This window comes from Maylandia zebra, linkage group LG22 (genome assembly GCF_041146795.1).
Source record: "Maylandia zebra isolate NMK-2024a linkage group LG22, Mzebra_GT3a, whole genome shotgun sequence".
NCBI classification, from domain to species: Eukaryota; Metazoa; Chordata; class Actinopteri; order Cichliformes; family Cichlidae; genus Maylandia; species Maylandia zebra.
The window spans coordinates 18,955,301-18,976,050 of record NC_135187.1 but is presented as its reverse complement, the minus strand read 5'-3'; the positions used below and the strand labels follow the sequence as shown (position 1 = coordinate 18,976,050).

The 20,750-nt window shown below is 44.7% G+C and overlaps 2 protein-coding genes across 3 annotated transcripts in view; both read left to right on the top strand.

Annotated features, from left to right (window-relative positions):
- LOC101476118 (zinc finger protein 385D) overlaps window positions 1–11,586 on the top strand; it is a 30,802-nt gene extending 19,216 nt beyond the window's left edge. The window contains exons 7-8 of the mRNA XM_004548072.3: window positions 10,306–10,407; window positions 10,749–11,586. Of these exons, the coding sequence (XP_004548129.1) occupies window positions 10,306–10,407; window positions 10,749–10,991 (345 nt within the window). The 3' untranslated portion in view covers window positions 10,992–11,586. The remainder of the gene's footprint in view (window positions 1–10,305; window positions 10,408–10,748) is intronic.
- A 4,919-nt stretch (window positions 11,587–16,505) lies between these two features.
- On the top strand, window positions 16,506–20,715 carry sgo1 (shugoshin 1). 2 transcript variants are annotated; one of them, XM_004548074.4, is made up of 9 exons: window positions 16,506–17,004; window positions 17,545–17,753; window positions 17,903–17,946; window positions 18,038–18,099; window positions 18,325–19,191; window positions 19,320–19,451; window positions 19,587–19,757; window positions 20,048–20,162; window positions 20,254–20,715. In XM_004548074.4, exons 1-9 carry the CDS (start codon window positions 16,860–16,862, stop codon window positions 20,411–20,413), a joined length of 1,905 nt encoding a protein of 634 aa, XP_004548131.1. In that variant the 5' UTR covers window positions 16,506–16,859; the 3' UTR covers window positions 20,414–20,715. The 2 variants fall into 2 exon arrangements, with proteins under 2 accessions (XP_004548131.1, XP_004548130.1); XM_004548073.4 differs by having other exon boundaries at window positions 19,979–20,162.
- The last annotated feature ends 35 nt before the right edge of the window (window positions 20,716–20,750 follow it).

The window sequence follows — 20,750 nt, the reverse complement described above, 5'->3', positions numbered from 1 at the left end:
ATAACATACCATAATAGACCCATTTCTGTAATATACTTACATATCTATATTATTGCTAATATATATTGTAATATATCTATATCATGGCTAAAGCACTTCTGTGTTTGACATTATATAGAATCTTAAAAATGTATTACCATGAAAGGTGGTTTATAGATTTTTAATACAAACATCAATTAATTACTATTACAACATGATTAATACAAAAAACTTTGTATATATATGTTAATATTCCGCTGCATTTGCTTTTACCTAAAAAAGAAAAAACAGAGATGGTTCATGAAAAACTACTCACATGATGAGAAATATACATTCACTTTACTAGGTACTCCTTGCTAGTACCAGATTAGACTCGCTTTGTGTTTGGAGCTGAATTGAATCTTCATGGCATAGATTCATAAAGCTGCAGGAAGCATTTTGGTCAGGTGCACAGTTGCTGCAGATTTTCCAGCTACACATCCATGATGCTAATTTCCCTTTCTACCACATCCCAAAAGTGTGCTTTTAGATTTTGATCTGGTGACTGTGGAGGTTGTTTGAGTACAACTCTTGTCATGTCCATGAAACCAGTTTGAGATGATTTGAGCTCCGCATACCTAAATGCACACAGTTGCTGCCATGCGATTGGCTGATTAGATATTTATCTTAACGCACATTGCAATGCACAAGTGTCTGGTGGTCATTACAGGAATCACATGATATAATGTAAAGCAAAACTTCAATTGTATGGTTTAAGGAAGAAAGCAAATTTATTTAATTAGATTTATCCAAGAAGTGATCCCTTGCTTTTCGCAGTCACGCATGCAATGACCTTATTTTATTGCACACTGATTGCCAGTAGTTGTTTTGTTCCTGCCCTCGGGGAGTGACCAATGGAAGGTAACATAAGAAAACTGACTGTTGCACTAACTTACTGGTTAGTTCCTCTTGTGCATGTAAAGTTATTAAAAGGTCAGCTGTCACACAGATTTGCTATTCAAAGAGTTCAGGAAGTACAAAGCCACCGCGATCCATCGTCACTTTATCCATCATGCATTAAAGACGGGAAACTCAGGGCCATGCAAATTTTATTCTCAATCACAGTGTGAACGGCTCACACCTGTCGCTGCAGGTGAGTTAAAATCACAGATCCCTCAAGATAAAGAGCACAAAGCTACTAAGCCTTTGCTATTTCACTGAGCATTTGAATATGATGTTAGCATCTCTGTTCGTGATGTGAATGCATAGCGTTGGTCTTCACCGCCGACTGTTTAAAAGTTAACTTTGGCCAGGTGCTCATGAATATTTAGCAGCTTGCTGCTGATTGTGTGGCACGTTGGCCACAGCCATCTGTTTGTGCTTGTCAGTCAAATTTTAAAAGATTTCCTAACCCGCCCCTCATAAATATTTGGAGTCTCAAATTCAGAGTCAACAAAATACAAACAGTCTGCCTGAATTGCCAAAAATAGGAGCTTTGATTCCTGCTTGCCTTTAATTTCTTTTTCACATTATTCAGATTACCAAGTGTAACCCGTTCATGTGTTACGCCTGTTGTTCTGCGTTGTGTTCTGGCGTGAAAGTAAGAGGCAGGAGACAGTACTGGGTCTTTGGCTCTTTACTGCACATCTGCAACACAGAAATATGCGTTCGATCTGTGTGTGTCATGCGACTGCCAGTACACCTCTCCTCCGGCCATGCTGAAAGGAGCTGTGCCTGCAGCTTCATTAATGTACATTAATGTAATGAATCAAATACAACAAATTGTTTTAAAACATTAACTTAAGCTCTCAAAAACAAAAAGCACAAAATAAATAATATGTCACTGAAAAAACATCAAAACAACTTATAAGAACAATAAATGAAAGACTGCATCTCCAAAACATAAGAACATCTCCATACCTGCAACACAGAAATATGCGTTCGATCTGTGTGTGTCATGCGACTGCCAGTACACCTCTCCTGACGAAGGAAAAAAGAGTGCATGCTGTTAAAAAAAGAGAGACTGCCGCGAGTACGCTCTCAAGCCGCTAGCGATCAGGCTAACTTAGCATGCTAGCATTTTAGCTGCGTTCTCGACTAAAACTCATTATAAGTGTATATTAGTGAACTCCGCCCTCCACAAAACTTATCCCGAATGAGTCTCTTAATGACAAACAAAAACGCGGCGGTTCGGCTGTATTCACACTGCAGCTTGGGATCCGAACAAACTTTAATTAGCTGAGAGCAACGTGGCAGTGACTTACCTCCGGCCATGCTGAAAGGAGCTGTGACCGGGGCACACATGCACGCGCCTACGTCACCACGCAGCGCACACATGCACATGAACGCACACAGACTCAGATCACACAGGTAGGAGAGTGAGATGCAAAAATGACATATTTAATCCAAAAAAAGAAAGTGTTTTGGGTGAAATTCACAAGTATTTAACACATATGTTACATTCACCCCCCCTGAATTTCACCAAAATCACTACACATCTGAATGGTACTGCAGTACCAAGAGGCACAACGATGCTGAACTACCATCACCTCCGGAACAGGCAACCCAAGGATCTTATCCCATAGTTCAGTTAAAAAACTATCCATAAATGGATTAAAAGAAGTTGGATAGGTTGATCAGGCCTCCAACCCTTTCAGAACACAAAGGTGCAGCCTACACCTCATCAAACGTGGTCCCATAAAGACGCCCAGGGTGGGTGTCATGATGCCTCAAGCAAGTACAACACATTCATAATACGCAATGGGATGACCAAAAAAAACAGTCTATGTCAGAGGCCGAGCCTCCCGTGGCGGTAACAGGCCCCATGTAATAGGCTTCTGGACCATGTTTTCTATCAGCCTGTTGACTGACTTTACCACCCGACCTGCTCTGGTAACCACTCTGCTTCGAACATTGGCATGGTCAGAGTCATGTCTTGGCAAGTTGGATGGCTGCCCAGTATACGGCTGACCAGAGGTCTGATTGATGTCTGAGCCAGAAACAGGAACAGTCTGCGGAACAACAGCCTCCCCATGACAGGCACCTGGAACAGAATCTGTGCCAGACTGTGTCAAATCAGAGGTAGCGGAACAGTCAACTGGAGTAGGAAGAGCAAGGTGCTGGGCCTGACCAGAAGGGCTTGCTGAAGTGTGCGTTGTGCAAGTCTGAGAGTCAGGTAGGGCATTGTCCACATCCGCACCATCACATGAACCATGCTGACGATCCGTGGACTGTGAGGCATGCTCTCCTGCCACAGAATCCACATCCACTCCATGGCTCAAATCCGAAAGGACCCACAAGGAAGTCCTTGCTGCGGTAGACTCTGTCTCTAGACTGCCAGGGTCCTCCAGATCCCCACAATCACTGAGATCCCCCTCACTGGAGAAAAAATCTAGGGACTGACTTCCCAACGAATCCTGGACAGGAAGGAAACTCACGTCCAACAGAAGGTTTCTGTGTACAACCTTACTCTGGCCTGAAGAGTCACTGATCCTGTAAATGTGGGTCCTGGGATGCCTCTCCACAACAGTGTAAACCTGAGGCTCCCACTTGTCTGCAAGTTTCTTCTTGCCCCGCTCGCCTTTATTGGCAAGCAGGACGCGATCCCCAACGTTCAGAGACACACCTTTGATTTTCTTATTGTATTGACGAGCCTGATGCTCCTGCTCATTGCTGGTGTGCTCCCGGGCGATCTTGGCAGCCTCAGACAAGTATGACAGAAGAAGCTTGGAGTAGCCGTTAAAGTCCACCACAATGGCATCATGCAAAACAGACTTGAACATAACGTCGACCGGTAGTCGTGGGACACGGCCGAACATCAAGTAGAATGGGGCATATCCAGTAGTCTCGTGAACAGTTGCATTATAAGCAAAGGTCAATGTCTGAATCTGCTGCGGCCATTCCTGTTTGGCTCTGAGAGGGAGAGCTCGCAGCATGTTGCCAAGTGTGCGGTTGAACCGTTCCGTGCCCCCATTGCCCATAGGGTGATAAGCCGTAGTGTGAGACTTGGCAACGCCCGAAATCTGCAGAAGCTCAGAAAATAATTCACTCTCAAAGCTGGGACCTTGGTCTGAGTGAATACGCTCAGGGAAACCATATACACAAAAAACACAGTCCCATAACTTTCTGGCAACCTGCTTGGCAGTCTGATTCTTGCACGGGAAAGCAAAGGCCATTTTCGTGAAGTGGTCAGTTGCCACAAGCACATCAACAGAGCGCTTCTTTTTGTCCTCTGCTGACCAAAAGTCAATGCAGATGAGCTCCATGGGAGCAGAGGTCTTAATGCTCTCTAATGGGGCTCGTGCTGCAGGCTCTGGAGTCTTGGCAAGTATGCACCTTCCACAGCACCGAACATGCTCCTTCACATCCCTCTCCATATTGGGCCAGAAAAAACGTTGCCTTGCTAGGTGGAGGGTGCGAACTTGACCCTGGTGCCCTGCCAAATCGTGGACACCTTTCAAGGCCTGCACCCGTAAATTCACTGGCAACACCAACTGGAGTCTCTTTGTTTTGCTCACAGGGTCTCTCGTCTCCCTGTAGAGAATGCCATCCCGAACCTTGAGCCTCTCCCAGTGCTTCAATAGGGCCAGTGCCCTGGAATCCATACCATGTCTCTCACGCCTGGAAGGGTGCCTCCTGCGGGCTACGAGTGGCAGGACAGCGGAGATGACGGGATCTTGAAGTTGGTGGTCCTCCAGCTCATGTAAGGTAAGTGATGGCAGTACATCATTGCCAACTGGTTGCAACTGCTGAACAAGGTAGAGAAGGGAGGCAGCTCTATTCTCCGCAGCGGTTTCCCAGTAATCATGGTGAACCAAGGTAGCCGTGACTTCCGACGAACTGTAGGAATCTTCTGAGGTCAGAGCTGGAACAGGTTGTTGGGCAACCTGAATATTTTGGACACCAAACCTGAAAGCGTCCTGCACCTCATGAGCCGCCGCACCTTCTGCATTCCGCACCAAGTGCCCGTAGGGCTCCTGAAGCAAGCGCCCACCAATAGAATAGGTGAAGGGGTCACGACTAAGTGCATCTGCTACAACATTCTTTCGACCTGGGATGTACCTCAAATCAAAGTTGTAGGATGACAGCTTGGCCACCCACCTTTGTTCATAAGCGTCCAGCTTGGGTTTGGTCAATACATGAACGAGCGGGTTGTTGTCAGTCCACACTGTGAACTGGTGCCCCTTCAACCAGTGGCTGAACTTTTCAGAGATGCTCCACTTCAGGGGCATGAACTCAAGGCGATGGGCTGGGTATCTCTGCTGTGACCTGCTTAGTGCTTTGCTCGCAAAAGCAATAGGGCGTGCCTTATCCCCGTCGATAGGCAATTGTGATAAAACCGCTCCCAGTCCATCCAGAGAAGCATCCACAGACAAAATAAACGGTCGTGAAAAGTCAGGGTGAGCCAACACGGCACAGTTAAGGAGGTCGTCCTTCAGTTTATGAAAGGCCTTGTCACATGCAGGGCTCCAATCTGCAGCAGTCAACTTCCTGAACATGCCAGCACCCCTCCCAGCGTGACTAGTCCGTCCCTTCCTCTTCTGACCAGCCGTCAGAGCAAACAGAGGCTTGGCAATGGCTGAGCAACCAGGAATGAAGCACTGATAGAAAAAGACCATTCCTAAAAAGGACTTAATCCTTTTCACAGAAGGAGTGCAACCATCCTTCTCCATTAGAGCCTCCTTTGGCATCTTGGAAATCACTTCCACCTTAGCTGGGTCCACAGCCACTCCGGTCTGGTCGATGACATGACCAAGAAACCTGACTGACTTCCGCAGCAGATGACACTTCTTTGGACTCAACTTGAGATTGTTGTCTCTCAACCTTTGAAAAACAGCTCGGAGCCGGCACAGGGCTTCCTCTTCAGTGGGAGCAAAGACCAGGAGGTCATCCAAGTAGCAGAGCAGACTGGTGAAGTTGAGGTCACCAAAGATGTTCAGCATCATGCGCATAAATGAAGCTGGGCTATTGCAGAGCCCTTGTGGCATCCGGTTGTATTCGTAGAGGCCAACAGGCGTTGTGAAAGCGGTGTACTTCTTATCCTCCTCACACATTGGAATGTTGTAAAACCCAGAGGTTAAGTCCATCGTGCTGAAGAAGGCATTGCCCCCAAGCGCGGCAAGGCAATCCGCTTGGTGAGGGAGTGGGTGTGCATCCTTAAGAGTCCGCGCATTCAACCACCTGAAGTCCGTACAAATCCGCAATCCACCATCCTTTTTCCAGACCATGACGAGGGGGGATGCATACTCGCTGATGGATTTGCGAATAATCCCTTTCTCCTCCATGTCAGTGAGTACCTGCCTTAGTTGTTGGTAATGAGCAGGGGGTACTCTTCTGTAAGGCATACGGAATGGGCGTTCATCAGTCAGGTGGATCCGATGTACAAAGCGTTTAGCTTCGCCACAGTCAAGCGGGTGTCTAGAGAAGATGTCCTCATACTGCTCAATTAGCTCAACAAGCTCTCTCTTTGATTGTAAGCTGGCATGGCATGAGTCAATGTCAAGATCACCCAAACCTAGGGAGCACAACCTGTCATTCAAGTCGGCCTCAGTAGCAGCTGGCCCACTGACTGGTACCTGGGCCATACTCGCCATCTTGCAGGAGTCCTGCTGGAAATCAAGGTCCTCCACCGCAAGGCAAGATGAAACGACAGCAACCCTCGAGTTGCGTTTCAAGGTTAGTGGTTTTGAGGAGAGATTGGTCATCTTCAATGGCACCCACCGATCACCCCACATGGATGTGATCACCCGGCCAACAAGAACGTCTCTCGGCCCAGACCCAGAGGTGCAAGGTTCCACGATGATCGTGCTGCCTGGAGAGACTGGCACATTGCTGGGCAGCCTGCCCCATACCAAATGCTCACACCGTGGGAGTAGTGTCACAGCACGAGGCAGTTTCACAGTGCCAATTTTGTCAGGAACCTCCTCACCCCTCCATCTGGTGGTGCACGACATCATGTCCAAGAAGTGCTCATAGTCAAGAAGCGAGTGCTTGCTTCCCACAGACACAAGCTTCCAATAGTCATCAGAATGTTTCATAACTCGCATCAGGTACTTGAGAACATTGGAGCCAATGATGAGCTCATCACGCTGGCCCGACACTACCAAAACTGGTACAATGCATTTCACACCGTGGACAGTAAGTGTCAAGTCATAAACGCACTTTGGGTGGGTCTGCTTCCCACCACAGCCAACCAGCACAATACGTTCGGCCGACTGCGGTCCACTCACAAGAGCCCCAGCCTCTCTAAGTGACTTCTCGGCCTCTTCACTCATAGTGCAAGCCATAGACCCGGAATCCATCATGCCCCTCAAGTTAACCTTGTCATTCACTGCAACTTGGGTGTAGAACAATTCACTAAATGTAGGCACTACTGCTGGTCCCTGAACCACGACACGGTATCCCTCTGGCATTGTTGAACAGGTGTTGACATAAAGAATTTCGAGATCCGATTCATCATGATTGAGGGTATTAGGTTCATCCCCCACACTGCCCCTCTCCAAGTGTGGGTGATTCAGTTTTCCGAAGGCCAACCCTGCCTTGTGACAGCCCCGGCCTCCCGTCCCTCACGACGACTGTGACAGTCCTTTTTCCAATGACCAGGAGCAAAGCATGCAAGACAGAGATTCTCTCTCCTGCAGTGCATGTGAGTGGAATGACCAGTGTTGCCACAGACCTGACAACTCTTCTTAAGAAAGGGCCCGCGGGTAAAACGCTGCGAAGGTGCAGATGCAGGGGCTGTAGTCTGCACATTCTGACATGCAATCACGCGATCCAAGAGGCTGATCAGAGCGCGCATGCCAGTCACATCAAAAGCTTGGGTGTTAGTCGAACCAAGCTCGCAACCAACTGACTGCTGACTAGATTGAGTGGTCACAGTGTATGTTGGTGACTGTTGGAACTGAGGAGTAGGCGTAGGCACCGGACAAGAAGACACTGATGTCCCAGAAGGACAGGTTGTCGAAACATCAGCTAGAACAGGAGTGAAGCAAGCTGCTGTGGGCGAAAGCTGACAAGCAAGGTTTGAGGCTGGTGCTGTAGGCTGAGACTGCAAGGCGACACTGGCCTGCCCAGGCTGTGATGCCATCGCTTCTTGAGGCACAATAGAGCAGTTGTGGCTAACCTCTCTCCTCTGTGAGGTGTGGAAACTGCCCTGACTGCGTGCCCTGAGTTCACGCTGGAAGCTATCAATGCGTTCTTGAACCTCAGTGGTTGTCCACTCCTCAGCTGCTTTGATGCTGAGCCTGTTCAAGAGGATGGGGTCAGGGCAATACTTGATGAACATCATCGAGACCTCACGCCCTGGATCCTCAACATTACGCCCCTGCCTACGCAAGCACTCGTCAGCAATGTCAATAGCATTGTTTAGCCTTATCCAATATTCCATCACTCCCTCATGTTGTAATGGTTTGGTGTTATAGAAGTCAGCCATAGGCATAGAAGAGTAAGTCAATACACTAAAGTGCTGTTTCAGAATGTCAAATATCAATTCAGGAACCTGGACATGGTCAAGTGAGGGGTTGTGACGTAGGGTGACCCTCACTACATCCTTAGCCTTCCCCATCAACCTAGCCAATATGTCACGTGATCGCTGATCTGTTGGTGTGTTGCGTTTTACAAAGTACATTTCCATCATTTCAACCCATTCATGAATGGAAAATTTATCACTGCCATCACCCCTGAAAACTGGTGGCTCCTTGACGTCTGATTCCAAGACAAGTTTCACCCCAGACAAATTTAGCTCAGGGGGTCCCTGCTCAGCCTTAGAGCTTTCAGTAGGCATACTGGTCCCCTTATCACCTTGCAGCTGGGCTACAATGGACTGACCAATCTGATTGGCCAAATCTGAGATGAGTGTACTCAACTCAGCACTGCCAGCTGTCTGTGGGGTCTGAATGTCACAGGGGGGAACCTGGAGACGAGTGGAACAAAACTTGGGAGCAAATGACACACCAACTTTAGGTGTCTGAACCCCATCCCCAAGAAACCACCCTCGCCCCATACCAACATTAGAGGAAACCTCCCCATCAGGAACACCAGTTGCCTCTGAACCAGATGCTGACTCCATAATGATGAATAAAGCACAATCACAAGGAACAAGATTCCAAATAGTGCAACTGTACAAAAGCAAACACAGTATTCTTAACTAACACTTAATGTTATCCAGGATGAGAATTGAGCAGATTAAATGTCCAAGCTCATTCAAAAAGTCCCACACAAGTTAGGAAAAGCAACCAACTTGGAACGAGGGCAATTGCGAAGAGCTCCCCACGGTGATCGAGATGACGTCGATGCTTGATGAATCCAAAGGGTCACGGCACCAATGTAACCCGTTCATGTGTTACGCCTGTTGTTCTGCGTTGTGTTCTGGCGTGAAAGTAAGAGGCAGGAGACAGTACTGGGTCTTTGGCTCTTTACTGCACATCTGCAACACAGAAATATGCGTTCGATCTGTGTGTGTCATGCGACTGCCAGTACACCTCTCCTCCGGCCATGCTGAAAGGAGCTGTGCCTGCAGCTTCATTAATGTACATTAATGTAATGAATCAAATACAACAAATTGTTTTAAAACATTAACTTAAGCTCTCAAAAACAAAAAGCACAAAATAAATAATATGTCACTGAAAAAACATCAAAACAACTTATAAGAACAATAAATGAAAGACTGCATCTCCAAAACATAAGAACATCTCCATACCTGCAACACAGAAATATGCGTTCGATCTGTGTGTGTCATGCGACTGCCAGTACACCTCTCCTGACGAAGGAAAAAAGAGTGCATGCTGTTAAAAAAAGAGAGACTGCCGCGAGTACGCTCTCAAGCCGCTAGCGATCAGGCTAACTTAGCATGCTAGCATTTTAGCTGCGTTCTCGACTAAAACTCATTATAAGTGTATATTAGTGAACTCCGCCCTCCACAAAACTTATCCCGAATGAGTCTCTTAATGACAAACAAAAACGCGGCGGTTCGGCTGTATTCACACTGCAGCTTGGGATCCGAACAAACTTTAATTAGCTGAGAGCAACGTGGCAGTGACTTACCTCCGGCCATGCTGAAAGGAGCTGTGACCGGGGCACACATGCACGCGCCTACGTCACCACGCAGCGCACACATGCACATGAACGCACACAGACTCAGATCACACAGGTAGGAGAGTGAGATGCAAAAATGACATATTTAATCCAAAAAAAAGAAAGTGTTTTGGGTGAAATTCACAAGTATTTAACACATATGTTACACAAGCATCATCTTCTTCTTTCACCCATGCCATCTTTCTGCTGCAGCCCGTGTCTGTGTGGGTTTATTTTGCTGCGTGCTTATCTACGTGTCTCTTTCCTCGACTCCAGCACATCAGCAGCAGGAGACACAAGGATAGAGCGGCAGGTAAACCAGCCAAGCCTAAATTCAGCCCCTACACCCTCACCCAGCGTCACCAGAGTTTCCAGGCAGTGAGTACCATGTTATTGCTTGACTTACTTTCACCCCCTCATCATTGTGTTTGTGTACATGAGTTGATCCTCATGGGCTTCTTCCAGGAAGCTCCACTCCCTACTGCCAGTGAAACAAATAGTCAGCAATAGCTCAAGGATAATAAATTTTCTGAATTCTAACCCCTTGACATGATGAGTTGGACAAAAGGGCAGGATTTCACTGGAACAGAGAGTGGATTATTAATAAAAATGCCTGGTGATAAATGGAACAGCTTGTACTTTCCTACTTTAAACTGTTTAATTTCCCAGGAAAAACAATCAACTTGATACTACTTTGTCTGCCTGTCTTTCATCCTCAGATAAGGCTGACTTTACAAAAGAACCAAGATCTGACCAAGCCTCTGGCGTCTTGTGTCCTCCAGCGTCAGCTCTCTGTTGCCGCCGCTGCTGCCATGGCATCTTTGCCCCCATTCCCTCTCCCACCTGCATCAAACTCGAACCCCGCCCTGTTTCACAGTCAATCCCTCCCCCAGGCCCTGCTTCATCCGGCACCCGGACCCATCTGCACAACGCACACATCTGTTCTGTTTTCCCCCTACTGACCCGGCCGATGTCTCTATTGCTTCTGAACTACAGCTAAAAGCAGACATGAGGCCCGAACAAGATGTGATATAAGCCAGTGCCCTTTGTACTTCACATGCCAACAGACACCATGGGTGTCACGGACCAGAGTGGGTCAGATTGAGGTAGCAGATGGGCGAAAACAGAGTATTTTGAAATGTGAGAGAGTGTGTGAATGCTACCGGGTGCGTGGACAGACGTATTCATCACAGAAGTGCAAGTTTTTGCTTTATATTGTAGCACTTTTGCTAATAATCTTTGACGCATTAAAGAAATTCCCTCTCTCGAAATATATATATATGTGTGTATATATATATATATATATAAAACAAAGATGCAGGATAGCGAACTTCCATGATGAATATATCTGTGTGTGTTTGTACGTGCACACGAATGCTATTCAGAGCATGCTTAATTATTACTTTCCAATTTAATAAAAAATTCCTGGGGACGCTCACATCAATTGCACAATGTTCCTACTTTTCTTTCTGTCTGAGGCTTAATGCATTCTCACGAGGTTATTGTGAAAATGCTCCAAAAATGTGCAATTTATCAAATAAATAAGTGCAATAACGATTCAAGTTCATGTCTTTGTCGGATGGAAATTTTAAGCATCAAAAAGATGAGAGCGTACCCAAGACAAAAAACATTTGACGTTCTCATTTCAACTCCTTGTGTACGTGTCTCCGTGTATGTGCCGGAATTGTTGACGCAGCCAGGTGTCGCCTCCTCTCCAGATCATAAATCTCAGTATCTGACTACGACTTAAGCTCAGTTAATCTCCTTTGATACTTAGCAGCACACAGAAAATTTTTCCTAGGTTTTTTTTGTTTCAGGTAAAAAGGACACATCCATGGCAGGATGTCTCCGAAGGCCCCTCCACATATCCTCCAGCTTCAATCTCTGAGATAAATCAGTGCAGGAATGTTACCGATGTTATTGTCTGTCTTTCTGATAAGGTTTACTACACTGCAGCTGCAAGCAATGTGGTCAGTTTGGTGCACTTAGTATGGATACAGTGAGTGTGTGTGTGTGTGCTGCAAGAGTACCCCTCGTCATATTTTCTTTCATCAGACACCAAACTGGATTAATTTGTTAGATGTTTTACTTCTGTCTCCTGCAGTTGCTCCAAAGCAAATAACCTTACCGGCCAGTTCGGAGAGTTATCATCCAATATGTCACTGCCTCCTGATTCTTCCCATTGTCACGGCAGTTAATATTATTATAAATTGCCTGGGTGATGACTGTGAACATCTGTGTGGGGGATGCTCAATTCTCCACACGCTATTGGAATTCAGACCTCCACTGGCCCCCTAACTGCCTGGCTCACTCCCTGGCCAGCCTAAACCGCCTTTTCTCCTTCACCTTTTGCCATCTTTCTTTGGTTATCTCACATGTTCACGTCTATGTTCTCCACCAGCTTTCTGGCAGGTGCACGTGCACACATAAACATATGTCAACAGTACAAAAGCCTGACTTGGCATCCAGGGAATTTTTTATTCTGTGCTACCTGGAACGACTACAAAAGTACAATGCAGAGCTATGCATGCCATGTGAAGGCTGCTTGCTGTTCACGTTCATAAAAAGGCTATAATAAGCTCTTGGCGTGTGAACGCAACCTTTTGACACATTTCAACTCAGTTCAAATAAGTAAGAACAAAGGAGGTTGTGTATACAATGAGTATGAGTGACAGGAATCACCATTCAAGCTTAAAATACTTACGTTTTTCTTATTATTGTATTAGACCAGAGTTTGTTGAAAGAAGAGAAGCATACCTTGGTAAATTCACTGATTTGCTTCATAGCCTTTGAATCATAGAAGAAGACCAATCCTACTCTCATCTCTGTATGGAGGTGCCAGTATAGTTGTGTCTCCATCACACAATTCACCATTTTATGGGGTTATCGTGGATGTTTATCAGGACTCTGTGAAGGGAAATGTCTCACTTGGCAACAAAAACACACCTTGCACACAACACCTATTAAACAAAGTGCAGTTTTGACGCTTGAGCTTTTGCAACTCATTAAACAACTGAGACCAACAAATGGGCTAATTGGTGAAGTTTAGAGACACAAGGATTTATTTGTGTAACAAAACCAACCGCACAGTCTACATGAAAGTGGACCTGTTGTTCTCGTTTCTAGCGCCGTATTTCAATTCTTGCATTCAACCAGAGAAACTTTGATCAAAAAAAATAAAAAATAAAAAATCCTGATTTGTGTTGTAAAAGCTCTGGATGCACACACCTCATTCACCTGCTATGTCAAACAAAACTTTTTAAGTTCTTATTACTTTAAGGCCACAGTTTTAATTGATTGGCTGCCCCTCTCAGTCAGAAGATTTAAACAGCAGGTGAGTGTGGTCTCTCTACTCAGAGGGTTAGTTAGCAGCCCTTCTCTATGACATCATGTAGTGCCAAGAGTAAAACAAGAGATTTAGGGGTGTTGCAGGGAATACTTACACACACACTGATCACATTATTTAAAAGACTGACCCTGTAACACTACAGATATGACTGGCCCACTTGAACATGGCATTTTCAGGGATCTGAATTTTCTTTTTTTCACCTATTATAAAAAAAAGAATTACGACAGGCCTGTTCAGAGACCTCATGGTATTTGACCAGGTGGTTAACAGCAATCTGTGGGCTTTAAATCCAGTCAAAGTATTGCACATCTAAAGGCTGGCACTCCTACACCACAAGACCTTTGCAAGCTGCCCTGTGGGAGCAATGTCTCTCCAGCTCGAGTGGGCAGACAAAAGGTGAGCAGGCTGAGAGGGCGCTGCAGCATAAGCACCATCTGTCTGGGTCAGCATACCTCCATGGCAATCTAGTGAGCACAAGTTAAAAGTTCAGACAAAGCCTTCAATTTGGCCTCTTGCTTAAGATGCATCTGTGGCTGTTGCAGCCCCAGACAGGATATGTTAGGTCCCTGCAAGGCTTTCCGGTCCTGTGGAGGCAGTGCAGCAGTATGGCATGGCGCAGCAGATCAGTAAAGGGAACGGATGTTGGCTGTGAAGTTAATGTCTCGGCAGGGTGTTCAAGAGCAGGCTGTAAGGCATAATGGCCAAGGTGCAACCCACTGAGAGCTGATTGTGTGTCTGGGGCCCGGTCCTGCTGTCGTCTGTGTTCAATGGGATGTGAGTGTGAAGGAGTGCTGCTGCAGTTATGTTTGTTAGTAGTGCAGCAGCTGGTTTTGCATCCATAGAAGGAAAACTGCTGGAATCCTTCTGCATTGCTGAAAGAAAGAAAGAAAGAAAGAAAGAAAGAAAGAAAGAAAGAAAGAAAGAAAGAAAGAAAGAAAGAAAGAAAGAAAGAAAGAAAGAAAGAAAGAGGCCACCTACTCCACCAGTATCGGATCAGTCTGAGGCCTATAAAACAACCTCTACTAAACCTCTACAAAGTTTAATTTTAGGCTTTGATTACACAACCTATGTTATGATTTCATTACCATAAATTGTGATTATGGCACCATAAGCACATTTTCCATATTAAAAAATGGGACTTTGTATTTTTGGCCCCAGTAGAGGCGAGCTCACAGATTAGAGTTAATACTTTTCATCTGGTAGAAAGGCAGATGATGGTTTCATTGGCCAGTCAGGATGTCTGGACACGGATGTAGGAGCTAGAGATCTGAGTGGACAGAGATGAGTTTATGATCTCTTTATAACCGTATTACGTCACAAAAGGTTGACAGACTCCTACTGGCTACTGTTATACTAAAAAAGGCAACCTATTCGTGTGTGTTGATGTCTCGTCTTGCTTTTTATTATCTTTATTGTACCCTAATTTCACAGTCAGCCACAGCACTCACTCTATTTTTATTTTAATCCCTTCCTCCTATCCCTTTTCCTCTACCTGTGATAATAAGTTTCTCTCCAGGCAGCTGACATGCGGGTAGCGAGGAGCTGCATGAAAAGACTGTGTGATGGATTTGTCCATTAAAGCAAGCTGAGCTAAAACCCGCGGAGTCCCTCTGGCTGTCTATCCGTCTGACTTTATACGTTTCTCTCTCTTTTTCTTTTGCTCTTTAATGCAGTCAGACTCTCTAAAAAAAACACACACACGCACAAACACCACTGAGTATTTCCCCTGCTGTGAGGCAACAGCTGTAACATTTGCTTTCTTTTAGCAAGAATAATACACCTTTTAAGTAAACACCAATGAGTCACCACAGGACTGTAAGGCTTACACACACTCACTCAGTTCCACCCCAACACTAAAATGGCATCAGCTACATTCTTTCAAAATAAGTGTAATTTATTTTGTTTGTAATTAAACTTGATTGCTACATGTCCTCATGCAGGTAATGTTGAAATAATCCCGCTTAGAATTCACAAAGAACCAAACATTTGTGAGAAAGGTCAGCTAAACGGAGGACTGTTAATGATCCATGGTCTTGTCCAATATCAGGTGCCTGTTTACAGCTGAGCCAACTTTTCTGAAGTCATTTTTTTTAGTGGGTGACAGTGACAACACCCAAACCTTACCAAACCTTCGCTCTAGTCTCGGTTTGCTTGGCTGGCATCCTCCTCACTTGCAGAAGGTCCAAATGAATTAGCTGCAGTGCAATGCCAGAAAGGTCCAGGTTTCCTCCCCATCCCATGCCAAGCAAGACATCCCCTGTGTGGCTTGGAAAATTAAATCAGCTCATGACTATGTAATACCAAGTAATCCAGTATTTATGGAACATTTATTGAGCAAAACCTGGGTTAATGATGGGTACTTATGGGTGCAGGGTGACTGTGAGAGAGGCAGATCTCTATGTGTGCATGTGTGTGTGAGAGAGAGACAGTGTGCATAAAGGTATGCACTTATTATGGGCCTCATGTCACAGAGAAGAAGACAGGAGTCTGTATACTGGAAGAGACTGTCAAAAGACCTGCTAGCTCAATAAAAAAAATACATTGATCTAATCATTGACTGTCTTTCTTAGCTGCTGTACAATCGTACACTGAAAAAGCCACCGCAGTTTCAGGAAAAACTCAAAATAATATGACTCAAACACTGCTTGCCAGAGGGTTTAGGATGAACACAGTTATCAGCTCCATCCACATGCAGCTGAGCACTCTACTGAGCTCTGAATGCTCTTATCTTCAGCAGTCAATTATGCTATAAATGCTCATTTTGGTTGAATGAGCCTGATCCTTAATGGGTCTTAATCTAATTCCTACTTGTGAAAAAACAGACGTTTACTATGGCTCTATTTCCCAGTTGTGGATGTTTTTTTTCTTTGCTTTGTTTCCAGCTGACAGGGATGATATGGGTGAAAAGGGACAGCTTGAAGCGGCAGGGATTATAATTAGATAATTGTACTTGTGTGCGGTAGTCTCCTGTTTAGTCTCAATGGAGCAGAATATGCAGACGAATAATGAATACTAAATAAATTACGTCTCCTCTGCGAGGAAACGCGGTTTGTTTTCTATTATACATTAGCGCCATCTAGCGGACGGCCGTTTCATGCGGAGGAAGTGACGTCGTCTGAAATTCTTACCAATCAGCAGTCGAAGTTCTCAATTCGAACGGCAACTCTCGGAGGACGGAGGCTGCGATTAAAAAAATTATTATTTTGTTTCCTCATTTTAAGCGCTAAATGTGTTTTTTGCTCGAGTGGTATCATATAAACGGATTGTGTTGGTGATTTAAATATTTATTCCGGTAGGTTTCATTTGGTGCTGTTTTCGAATACAATGCCAGACTGCAGTTAGTGAAAAGTGCGTTGACAAACGTTAACGGCTAGCTCGCACATTAGCTTCCTCGTTTGTTTTGCTCCGATATACCGTTTTGCTACTGCGTTAAGCTTTTGAACTGCACACTGAACTTCGCCGTAATAACCGATCCCGAGTCATGGTGAGAGAACGGACCCAGAAGAAGTCCTTCCAGCAAAGTCTGGAGGACATCAAGGAGAAAATGAAGGAGAAGAGGAACAAACGTCTGGCCAGTGCCTCAGCCCCCAGCGGGGGCCGGTCAAGGATGATGAACAAAACAAGTGGTAAGTAAATAATCTTTTGTCAATTCTGCCCACCCCCCAATAAAGTTACCTAATAGAATAGAAAAAATTTGTTGTTATTGAAATAACGAGATTGGGAATGCCTCTCCAGTTTGCTGCATCCATGTTAAACCCACATTCTTGCATTTACTAATCCATGAAGTTACTGAAACACACTATAAGATTGTTTAAAAAAAGGTAGTTGGAACATAAAGCTCCTGGGTCAGCTGATTTCCAATCTGCAGGTGAAGATTTCTGGCATGGGGGATAAGTATAATAAATAAACAGAATGTAAATATAAATTAATTGTGGTAATAGAAATAGAATCTGTGAAACCCAAGTTTTTAATGAGTGTCTGCCTGAGGGCTGCAACTCAAACAGATTGTGGCCAGGCTGAGAGCTGTCGTTTACAGCTGTGTTAATGGCCTTCAGTAGAGCTTTTTTGTCAGCAGCTGAGCAGCCAGCATACCACACTGTGAGACGGTGTGTTAATATTCTGATAATGATGCTGACATTTACTGGATTCCGTTTTTCTTTTCTCAGGAAGTACCTCCACGCACACCATCCTGATGGGTGTGCAGGTGAACAACAAGGCGCTGGCTGTGGCCTTGCAGGCTGAAAAGGAGAAAGTGAGGCAGGCTAATGCAGTGATCCTGCAGCTGAAAAGAGAGCAGCAGGCACTCTTCCTTCACCTGCTTCTGCTCAAGAGAAAGCTGAAAGAACAGGAGGCTCTGCAGGCGAATGCTTCAGAGGTACGCACTGTCAGCTGTCAGATTTTTTTTTTATTTTATTTTTTAAATTAGGAATGTCCTAAGTTATTAGTAGACCATATGAATTATTTTGAGACACTGCACTTTGAATGTAAAAGAAAATGTATGAATTATTTATTTGCTTCGTTTAGACTAAACCTTCTACTGATGCCAAGCACAACATGCATTCAGTTAGGTAAGGTTTTAAAACTTAATGACTTACATAAAAAATGTTATATGCCTTAAACTGAGTGAAATATTGAGATTTGCTTCCTCTTAAATTACAGAAGAAAGCGGACCAGCCAGAACCTGGACCACATCATCTGTGAATCTTCACCAGTTTGTGCAGGTATGCATAAAAATACTTCAATATCCCAGATTTTTTGTTATGTATTATCCATGACTGTTAACTTATTAACCAAATATATTACTTATTGGAGGTCTTTCTTTTAATATAGTAACTTTGGACATTGTCTCAATCTTATTCTTCTGACATTTGCATCTATCTTAATCCTACAGTCAAGACATTGAAATTATTTAATGTGTGTGTGCGTGTTCGTTTGTTTCTTCATAGACCCTCAGCTCTCTAACAAGAATGGGGATCCTCAGTGTGAAAAACAGGTGACCTTGCCATCTACAGTAGGAGTGCGGCGTCAGCGTACAGATAAAAACAGGAGGAGGTCTGAACGTTTGCAAGAACAGAGGATTCTGGGTGAGGAAGGTCCAGTTCCTGGCTTTGGGTCTTGGATCCCAAGTCCTATTCGCAGTGACAGTGAAAATCTCAGTCAAATGCAAAAATTAGAAGAACAAGAGATGGCAGATCCAGGTTTCGCTGAGGAGTTACAGCACTCTACTCCTGAACCAGTGCCACCCAAAAAAAGCAGACAACAGGTCGCCAGGAAGCAGACACAGCAACAGCAGCTGTCCTCCAAACCAGAACAGGTTTCAAGAAAACCCGAGAGAGGGCGCAAACCAGAGCGTGCCCCATTAAAGAAACCATGGGAGAATACCAAACCCAGAACCAGGTCAAAGAGTCGGGACCGATCAGCCACACGGGCCAAAACGGCACCTCCAGCACAGGGCAATAAACTCAACACTTCACTGGGATTTAATGACACATTTGACTTTGACTGTGAAGAGACCGTCCACATCACGCCATTCAGGGCCAAGGCTGAGGATAATCAGCGAATTACACCCTTGAGTGAGGAGGCTCAAGAAACAGGACAGGCCCAGGCTGAAACTTCACCTGTGATTTCCAAGACCAGTGAATCCAGCTCTTCATCTCCATCTTCTGAATCAGAAGACAGCCTTTATGTTCCTCACAAGACCAGACAGAGACCAGCTTCCCCTAACAAGACCAAGGGCATCACCACTCGAAGAGGCCGGCTCTCCAGCGCAGTCAGAAAGACGGAAAACATCCCTCCGAAACCAGAGATCACTGGTAAGCATTTAGATTTGTTTTTAATCTCAGCTTTTGTTTAATTTTTTATTTGTTGTTGGTCTCTTTTTTTCTTTAACATTTGATAATTGAAGACGTTCTGGTATTTTATTGAATTTTGTTTTTTGTAGTCTTCAGAGATGAAGAGGCAAGTCCCAAGACTACAGGCTCTGAAGAGGCAGCAGGTCGCCTCGATCAGTCACCTGATTTTAGCTATTCTAACAGCCCTGACCCTGTAAAGATAGAACATGATAATTATCAAGGTAGGTGTTTAATTTGTGCCATTAAAAAACGAATTAAACAAAAAACATAATAAACATAAACAAAAAAGTATGAAATGGTAATTAAACTGTGTGTGTGTGTGTGTGTTTGTTTGTTTGTTTGTTCTGGTGCTTCAGAGGCTCGTGGAGAAGGAATGGAGAATGATTGTTTGCTTCCTGTCAGCCCTCTGATTGAAGCTGAGATGATGAGAATAGACAATGTCCTGTCCAATTTTGGAGATTCCTCCGGTGAAGCTCCACCACTTTTACCCCACCAAACTCCAAAGAGGCTCAAATCATGCAAGAAACGTAAGCTGTTACAGGATTCAATCCAAAACTGCATGTCCAGTTTACACATCACTGTGAAAGTGTTCTCTTTCTGATAAATAACCTTTTGTTGCCAACATCTTTGAGCACAAGGGGCTGGCTGATTCACCTTTTTGTTGTGTTGCACTGGTGTATGCGTGTGAATTTACCCGTTTCCTTTTTCCTCTTTCTCACGGGTCACGTTTTCCTTCACGTTCCTGCAGGTGGGCTTGGTGTAAGGCCAGCAGGGCGGGGCTTGAGTCTGTGTGATGTGACCAATCTGTCCCCTGCAGCCTATCGTAAATTTTCCTGTGGAGGCTCGTCTGATTCTCGATGCTCCACCCCCGTTCCTATCCGCAAGCGGCGCTGCACCATGGCGGTCAACTACAAGGAGCCCTCGTTGCACGCGTAAGCTCACAAACGCTCTCTACTGCACGTGGTTTACTGTGTTTTTATTTTCTTTGTTACTGCAAGAAAACTCAACATTTCTCCTCAATAGGAAACTTCGGCGGGGAGATAAGTTCACAGATGTGCAGTTCCTCCGCTCTCCAATTTTCAAGCAGAAGCCTGGCAGGAGGTCTGTGCAGAATCCAAGGAATTCAAGGAGCGTGCATCAGCCGTTTGAAAAGTACAATGAGTCTTTTGTTGGGTGTCGCTGAAAGTTGTTGCCTGACTTTGAAGTGATTTTTAATTTAGTTTTTTTTTCTTGTATTACTGTCAGTGAGATTTCTTTGTGATAAAGAACAACTGTGATAATTTTTATATATTTCTTTATGTTTATGTCTCTTAAGCTTTCATTTCTGTTATTTGTCTTTAGGTGAATGTAGTATTAGCCTTCTCAGATTTCCTAATTTTGCCATTTCCCAATTTTAAATTGTTTATTATGAATTCTTTAAGAAGTTTGTTTGTAATTCTGCTTATGTTTCTTCTACTGTATGATAATAAACTTCATATAAGCGTTTACACATCATTGTGACAGGTTAATATCTGAACACA